Source organism: Macaca mulatta, chromosome 19, assembly GCF_049350105.2.
Source record: "Macaca mulatta isolate MMU2019108-1 chromosome 19, T2T-MMU8v2.0, whole genome shotgun sequence".
In the NCBI taxonomy this organism is placed as follows: Eukaryota; Metazoa; Chordata; class Mammalia; order Primates; family Cercopithecidae; genus Macaca; species Macaca mulatta.
Genome location: NC_133424.1, coordinates 58,220,861 through 58,229,421, shown reverse-complemented (window position 1 = coordinate 58,229,421; position 8,561 = coordinate 58,220,861). Strand labels below are relative to the sequence as shown.

Genomic DNA, 8,561 nt, shown 5'->3' with positions numbered 1-8,561 from the left:
TTGGCTTTGCGCAGGCGCCAACGGAAGTGGGTCGCAGGAAGAGGAAGTCCCGCCTCTCTCGCCTCAGGCTGCAGCAACGCGGAGGAAACGGGAGTGAACGGAGAGCTTAGTGACCATCATGTGAGGCCGGGCTAGGCTTAGGCGGCGGGAAGGAGGTTGAGGGTGGAAATTTTGACCTATTGAGGGTGGGAAGGGTTGAGCAGAGAGCGGGGTGGGGGACAGGGGCAGATGTTTTAGGGATGGAGCGTCCTGCTTTTCTCCTGATGAGTTTGAGAACGGGCGTGGGGCCTTTGACGCATCGTGACTTCGGGAGAGGGGACAGCTTTATCAGATAACGCGCTGGGCTGGGCGCGGGGACTCATGCCTGTGATCCCAGCATTTTAGTAGGCCAAGGCGGGAGCATCGCTAGAACACAGGAGTTTCGAGACTACTCTAGGCAACATAGCGAGACCCCCGTCTCTACAAAAAAAAATTTTTTTTAATTATGAAAAACATATTTTAAACGATAACGGAGGGGGGTCCTAGATAATTAGTCCTATTGAAGTGAATGTTAAGGGGCAGCGATTTTACGAATACTGGGGGAGGCCGGGCGCGGTGGCTCAGGTTTGTAAATCCCGGCACTTTGGGAGGCCGAGGCGGGCAGATCACCTGAGGTCAGGAGTTTGAGACCAGCCTGGCCATTGTGGTGAAACCCCGTGTCTACCAAAAATACAAAAATTAGCCAGAAGTAGTGTCGGGCCCCTGTAATTCCAGCTACTTGGGAGGCTGAGGCCGGAGAATCGCTTGAACCCGGGAGACGGAGGTTGCAGTGAGCCGAGATTGCACCACTGCACACTTCCAGCCTGAGCGAAGAGTAAGACTCCATCTCAAAACGAAACAAAAGAAATCAAAACGAATACTGGGGAAGGGAAGTTAGGACTTTTAGAAATAATGATTTGAAATAAGGGACTTCTCCTGATCATTTGAGCTGGAGACAGATGCGTTTTCGACCTAATTCACAACTTAAAGGGATAACGAGTGATTGGCATGATTTTGCTCATTTATTAGTGCACCAAATATTACATTGAATGTTTATGTATCAGACACTGCTTAAGCCACATAGGATACATCAGTGAATGAAACCTTTTGTTCCCAAGGAAAAAAAAAATCTTTTTTTTTTTTTCCCGAGACATAGCCTTGCTCTGTTGCTCAGGCTGGAGTGCAATGGTGCGATCTCAGCTCACTGCAACCTCTGCCTCCCGAGTTGAAGCAATTCTCCTGCCTCAGCCTCCCGAGTTGCTAGGATTACAGGCACCCACCACCATGCCCAGCTGACTTTTATATTTTTAGTAGAGACCAGGTTTCGCCATGTTGGCCAACCTGGTCTCAAACTCCTGACCTCGAATGATCCACCTGCCTCGACCTTCCAAAGTGCTGGCATTACAGGCGTGAGCCACCGTGCCTGGCCGGGCGTGAGCCACCATGCCTGGCCGGGGTTTTACTTTCTACACTGAGATGGCGGGGGGGCATGGGAGGATTTTCTTTTGTTTGTTTGAGATGGAATCTCGCTCTGTCACCCAGATTGGAGTGTAGTAGCACGATCTCTGTCTCCTGGGTTCAAGTGATCTTCTTGCCTCAGCCTCCCAAGTAGCTAGGATTACAAGCATGCGCCACCATGCCCAGCGACTTTTTTTTTGGGGGTGGGGGATGGAGTCTTACTCTGTAACCCAAGCTGGAGTGCAGTGGTGTAATCTTGGCTCACTGCAACCTTCGCTGCTGGGGCTACAGCGATTCTCCTGCGTCATCCTCCTAAGTAGCTGGGACTAGAGGCATGCGCCACCACACCTCGTTAATTTTTTTGTATTTTTAGTAGAGACAGGGTTTCACCATGTTGCCCTGGGTGGTCTGGAACTCCTGAGCTCAGGCGATCCACCCCCCTTGGCCTCCCAAAGTGCTGGGATTACAGGCGTGAGCCATCACATGCAGCCTAATTTTTGTATTTTCTAATTTGTATTTATTTATTTTTTGAGACAGAGTCTCGCTCTGTTGCCCAGGCTGGAGTGCAGTGGCATGATCTCGCTTCACTGCAATCTCCGACTCCTGAGCTCAAGCGATTCTTCTGCCAGAACCTACCAAGTAGCTGAGATTACAGGCGTGCACCACCACGCCTGGCTAATTTTTTGTTGTTGTTTTTGTTTTGTTTGTATTTTTAGTAGAGATGGGTTTTCACCGTGTTGGCCAGGCTGGTCTCGAACTCCTGACGTCAAGTGATCCACCCGCCTTGTGAATCATCACCAGCTGGATGCCTAACAGACATTTTCTTTTTTTTTCTTTTCTTTTTTTTTTTTTTTTTTTTTGAGACGGAGTCTTGCTCTGTTGCCAGGGTGGAGTGCAGTGGCGCGATCTCAGCTCACCGCAACCTCTGCACCACAAAAGTGCTAGGATTACAGGCATGAGCTACCGTACCCAGCCCCTGGGAGGGCTTTGAAGAGTGACATGTTATGATTTAGGTTTTAGCACAGCCCCTCAGACCACTCTGTGGAGAACAGACTGTCAGGGAACATGGGTGGAGGCAGAGAGACCGGAAAGATTCCAGGTCAGAGATGACAGAGGCTGAGGCCATGGTAAGAAATGGCCACTTCCTACAGATTTATTGTAGGATGCAAGGGAAAAAGAGGAATCAAGTTGACAAAGAGTTTTTGCCCAGAGAACTAGAAGGCAGATGGGGAACACTGTGGATAGGGTAGGCTTCGGTGGTTGGGTGATCTGGATCCCGACCTGAGACATGCAGAGTTGAAAATGTCTGGCTGAGCGCGGTGGCTCACACCTGTAATCTCAGCACTTCGGGAGGTCGAGGCGGGTGGATCACGAGGTCAGGAAATCAAGACCATCCTGGCCAACGTGGTGAAACCCACTGTCTACTAAAAATACAAAAATTAGCTGGGCGTGGAGGTGGCGCGCGCCTGTAGTCCCAGCTACTCAGGAGGCTGAGGCAGGAGAATCGCTTGAACCCAGGAGGCAGAGGTTGCAGTGAGCTGAGATCGTGCCTCTGCACTCTAGCCTGGCAACAGAGCAAGACTCTGTCTCAAAAAAAAAAAAAAAAGAAAAGAAAAAGAAAATGTCTGTTAGGCATCCAGCTGGTGATACTCAGAAGGCCAAACAGGACGGATGTGATGGGACAAGGCTGGGGAGACATTGAGGCTGAGGCCCTGACCACCCATCCTCACAGCTCCAGCCTCTCTCACTTGTGGGTTCCATGTTTATCCATGCAGGAGCCTCCTCAACAAGCCCAAGAGTGAGATGACCCCAGAGGAGCTGCAGAAGCGAGAGGAGGAGGAATTTAACACGGGTCCACTCTCTGTGCTCACTCAGTCAGTCAAGAACAACACCCAAGTGCTCATCAACTGTCGCAACAATAAGAAACTCCTGGGCCGTGTGAAGGCCTTCGATAGGTGAGTGCTGGGTCCTGGGAGGTGTTCTGTGCAGGCCTAGAGAGGCTGCCCTAGCTCCAGTCTGAAGAGCTCAAAGACAGGTTTCTCAGACGCCTGGGGTGTATGGCCCAGGGTGGTGGCTCATGCCTGTAATTCCAGCACTTTGGGAGGCCAAGGCGGGTGGATCACCTGAGGTCAGGAGTTCGAGACTAGCCTGGCTAACATGGTGAAACGGCATCTCTATTAAAAATATAAAAACCGGGCGTGGTGGTGCACACCTGTATTCACAGCTACTCAGGAGGCCGAGGCACGAGAATTGCCTGAACCCAGGAGGCAGAGGTTGCGGCGAGCTGAAATCGCACCACTGCACTCCAGCCTGGGCAACAGAGCGACACTCTGTCTCAAAAAAAAAAAAGAAAAAAAAAGATAATATTCAACGACCTTGTGAGGAAGGTACTGTGATTGTCTTCCCTCTTAAAGATGAACAAACTGGCACAGAGAGGTGCAGTCCTTTGCCTCAGCCTCAACCTAAGGACTGGCAGAATTGGCCTTGGCAGCTTGGTCATCCAGCCTAGCACCTGCATCCTTCCCCAAGCCATGCTGCTGGAGGGGGCGAGCAGCAGGCAGCGCTGTCAGAGGCACCCCCCTCACACCCAGTGCCTCCCCTCCCTGTTCCCCACCAGGCACTGCAACATGGTGCTGGAGAACGTGAAGGAGATGTGGACTGAGGTCCCTAAGAGCGGCAAGGGCAAGAAGAAATCCAAGCCAGTCAACAAAGACCGCTACATCTCCAAGATGTTCCTGCGTGGGGACTCGGTCATCGTGGTCCTGCGGAACCCGCTCATCGCCGGCAAGTAGGGGCTGCCTATCCATCGACAGAACTCACTCTCTCGTCCTATGAAGACCATTGCCATTGGTGTTGAGAATAATAAAGCTCTGTGGTTTTTTTCTAGTGGTATGTGTTCCCAGAGCCTTGTGAGTGGGGTGGATTCAGGAGGGCTTGGGGGAGGCAGCTAATATCAAATTGAATGCTGGGACCAGGACCCGTGAGCAAGTGGAGAGGCCCTGGCTCTGCCCCATCGAGGCCTCACTTTCCCCCTCCGCAAAGCAAACAGGTTGGATGGAAATGAGCACCCAGTTGTGGCACTGGAGAATATTTTAGTTCTCCTGCTTTAATCTTTCTGAGCTTCGCCTTGTCACTCTGTTGCTCTCTTCTCTGCCTCTTAAAATGAATTGGCCTCGCTTGACCAAAATATCTTTTGGGGCCAGGCATGGTGGCTCACGCCTGTAATCCCAGTAGTTTGGGAGGCTGAGGCGGGCAAATCACCTGACATCGGGAATTCAAGACCAGCCTGGCCAACATGGTGAAATGCTGTCTCTACTAAAAATACAAAGATTGGCCAGGCGCAGTGGCTCACGCCTGTAATCCCAGCACTTTGGGAGGCCAAGGCGGGTGGATCACCTGAGCTCAGGAGTTCGAGACCAGCCTGGCCAACGTGGCGAAACCCCGTCTCTACTAAAAATACAAAATTAGCCAGGCATGGTGGCGTACACCTGTGGTCCCAGCTACTTGGGAGGCTGAAGCAGGAGGATAGCTTGAACCAGGAGACAGAGGTTGCACTGAGCTGAGGTTGCACCACTGCACTTCAGCCTGGGCAACAGATTCTAAGACTCCCTCTCAAAAAGAAAAAAAAAAGAGAAGAAAGCAGTCAGTAGCTAAATATTACTGCTAGTGATCCTGACTGACACTTGCTGAGCTGTTTAGGTATCAGGCCAGGCTTAACACTTTTCAAACATCCTCCCAACAGCTCTGGGGTGGGCCTGTTAATTTATTCTCCCCCTTTTCCAGAAGAAGGAACTGAGACACAGAGAGACGATGTCACTTTCCAGGGGCAAACCAGCCAGGAAGTGGTGGTACTGTGATTTAAACTCACCTCCTGAGCCTGTGGCTTCACCCCTGAGCTTTGCTGCCCCTCAAATTCAACTGCATTACCCTTGAGAGGAATTCTCTGACAAATATGGGGAGATAGATGGAGGTGGGAAAGGGAGGCGGGGAGGTGGTATATATATTGGGGGGGAGATAAGGAAGTTCCCTGTGTTGCTCTGACACACACATCGTGTGTTCCCCATATCTTTGTGGGGTTTTTTTTTTTTTTTTTTTTTTTTTTTGAGACAGGGTCTCATTCTGTCTGCCAAGCTGGAGTGCAGCGGCACAATCATGGCTCACTGTAGCCTTGACCCCCCCAGGCTCAAGTGATCCTCCTGCCAGCTTTTTGTAGAGATGGGATTTCGCTATGTTACCCAGACTGGTCTTGAACTCCTGGGCTCAAGTGATCCTCCTGCCTCGGCCTCCCAAAGTGGTGGGATTACAGGTGTGAGCCACTGCAGCAGGCCCTCCCCTCATATCTTTGTCTCTGCCTATGTCTGTGTCTTCTGGATATAGGCAAACACCTGAAAGGTGCAAGAGTTTGCAGCCCTGAGGTCAGTGCGCACTCAGTGAGGTGTGTGGCCCACTCTGAGCTGTGAAAGGCACAGCCTGGGGCCAGGCGCGGTGCCTCACACCCTGTAATCCCAGCACTTTGGGAGGCCAAGACAGGCGGATCACGAGGTCAAGAGATCAAGACCATCCTGGCCAACATGGTGAAACTGCATGCCAGCCTGATGGATGCACTCCAGCCTGGCAACAGAGTTAGACTCCATCTCAAAAGAAAAGAAAAACAAAAGAAAAGAAAGGCACGGCCTGAGATACACTGTGAGCATTGTGGCAGAGCTGGGACCCTGCAGCAGAGAGAGGCCTGATATATAGAAAGCAGTGGGTTATGGGGTTATAAAGGTGTGCATTTACTACATCTAATTGGAAACAGCCATCTGTGGGGTAGATACTGGAGCTCTCCTTTTTTTTTTTTGAGATGGAGTCTCGCTCCGTCGCCCAGGCTGGAGTGCAGTGGGGCAGTCTCGGCTCACTGCAAGCTCTGCCTCCTGGGTTCATGCCATTCTCCTGCCTCAGCCTCCCGAGTAGCTGGGACTACAGGTGCCCACCACCACGCCTGGCTAATTTTTTGTATTTTTAGTGGAGATGGAGTTTCACTGTGTTAACCAGGATGGTCTCAATCTCCTGACCTTGTGATCTGCCCACCTCAGCCTCCCAAAGTGCTGGGATTACAGGCATGAGCCACCACGCCCGTCCTAAGTGATCTCATTTTATAGATGAGATAGTTGAGGCCAAGAGAGGGTAAGCGACTTGCTCAGGGTCACCCAGTTAGGAAACAGTGGTACTATTTCCAAACCCGGGGAGTCAGGTCCTCCGGAAAAAGTTTGAACTCTTGGGTAGCAAGATGGAGCTGCAGTGTCCTAATCTGTAAAGTTGGGACAATGGGCATGCCACAGGAGGTCACCCAGGGTTTGGTTCTGATGCAGAAAGTAACACAGCCCTGGAGTCACAGTCCGGGTTCTGTTCCTGCCTGCCTTCTTGGGTGTTGACCTGTACTTACTGGGAAATGGAAATCAGTTTCTCTACCTTGCGGGTTGGCACCCAAGATTCCAGTCCTGGCCGTTCTGCTCAGCTTGTCTGAATTTCCTTCCTCACCTCCTGCCCACATGCTTTCCATTGCGTCCGCCTTTAGAGGGTGAAATAAAAGCAGAGGTGGCAGGAATAGCCCTGGGCAAATTGGCCCAGCGTTGCCCACACACCAGCACCAGGCAGGGTCCTAAGTGTCACTCATGGGCATGTCAGGCAACCCAAGGATGCAGGTACCATCCGTTTGTATATGTCGCAGAGATCACATGTGACATGGCCACCTGGGGACTCTCTCAGGAAGGAGGGACAGTGGCAGCAGGTGTCCCGTTTTCGTAGCAGCATGGATAAATTTGAGCAAAGCCACCATGGGCCCGCACCCCACCAGGCAGCCTACCTCAGTCATTTCCCTTTGTGATGCTGCCAAGAAGATGCTTCTACCCAAGAAAGACAAAAAGCAATTGTTTCTTATACTTTATTTACACGGGCCTGCCCTGAGGCCCCCACCCCATGAGAACCCATAAGGTGGGGGAAAGGGGAAGCAGGCAGCAGGGCCACAAGCTTGAAAAGGCTGAGTTCAGCTTTGGGGCACATCGGTCCAGGGAGCCACGGACCCCAGGGAAAATGCTTGACAACACCCACACAGTAACTAAGTGCATATGTGTAGGGGGAGAATTTAGGGGTGAGGGTCTTGTGGGTGTATGTACAGGTGGTCCAGCTATAATGAGACTGTCAGCATGCCCCCTCATTCTCCCAGGTCCCAGAGGCCGCCCATCTCAGGACAGTGGGGATATGCGTCCTCACTCCGCAGCCAGCAGCGGCCCTAACGGCTCTGGATATAAGGTTTCAGCCGCGAGGCCTGCCTTGCCTCACCTGTGCTCCAGTCCACACCAAATCACCCTCTCAGGACTCAGTGCCTCTCACATTACTATCTCCAGCTCGCCCCTCTCCTGAGAGCGCCAGACCCTTACACTCAGTGTCCTGTCCTGTGGTGTCCTACAAACACTGCCAGCCTAACATTTCCAGAGAGCACGCCTGGTTCTCACCCTCCGCGAACCCAATCTCCCTATCTTTCGTCTCTCCTCCATCCAAAACCAAGGAGTCCTCTCTGCTGCTGTGTCCTCCTGTGATCCTTCATGAAATTCTCTCACTTCCACCTCTGAAATAGCTTCAAATCTGACTGCTTCATACCCCTCAGTGGCCTCCATCCTGGTCCGGCCACCGTCGCTTCCCACCTGCAATCCCCTCCTTTCTGGGCTCCAGCTTCCACCCCTGCCCCTGTCAATTTGTCCTCCTACAGGGCAGACAAGAAGGATCTGTTTGAAACATTAGCCCACTTGGGCCAGACGTAGTGGCTCATGCCTGTAATCCCAGCACTTTGGGAGGCAGAGATGGGTGGATCACTTGAGGTCGGGAGTTCGAGACCAGCCTGGCCAACGTGGGGAAACCCCATTTCTACTGAAAATACAAAAATTAGCTGGGCATGGTGGCAGATGCCTGTAATCCCAGATACTCGGGAGGCTTGAACTCGGGAGATAGAGGCTGCAGTGAGCCAAAATTGCACCACTGCACTCCAGCCTGGGCGACAGAGTGAGACTCCTTTTCAAAAAAAAAAAAAAAAAAAAAGGCCGGGCGTG

The 8,561-nt window shown here is 51.9% G+C and overlaps 1 protein-coding gene across 6 annotated transcripts; it reads left to right on the top strand.

Annotated features, from left to right (window-relative positions):
• Positions 1 to 14: 14 nt before the first annotated feature.
• Positions 15 to 4,368, top strand: SNRPD2 (small nuclear ribonucleoprotein D2 polypeptide). 6 transcript variants are annotated; one of them, XM_077976492.1, is made up of 4 exons: positions 54 to 120; positions 2,490 to 2,603; positions 3,252 to 3,431; positions 4,094 to 4,362. In XM_077976492.1, the coding sequence occupies exons 3-4, from the start codon at positions 3,280 to 3,282 to the stop codon at positions 4,266 to 4,268; spliced, it is 327 nt and encodes a 108-aa protein (XP_077832618.1). In that variant the 5' UTR covers positions 54 to 120; positions 2,490 to 2,603; positions 3,252 to 3,279; the 3' UTR covers positions 4,269 to 4,362. The 6 variants fall into 6 exon arrangements, with proteins under 6 accessions (NP_001180521.1, XP_077832618.1, XP_077832619.1 ...); XM_077976493.1 differs by lacking the exon at positions 2,490 to 2,603 and adding an exon at positions 1,330 to 1,425; XM_077976494.1 differs by lacking the exons at positions 54 to 120; positions 2,490 to 2,603 and adding exons at positions 231 to 584; positions 1,946 to 2,262 and having other exon boundaries at positions 3,117 to 3,431.
• Positions 4,369 to 8,561: the final 4,193 nt, after the last annotated feature.

Coding starts and splice junctions, on each gene's coding strand:
- SNRPD2 (NM_001193592.1), top strand. Junction 3,432..4,093: donor CGTGTGAAGGCCTTCGATAG/GTGAGTGCTGGG, acceptor GTTCCCCACCAG/GCACTGCAACATGGTGCTGG.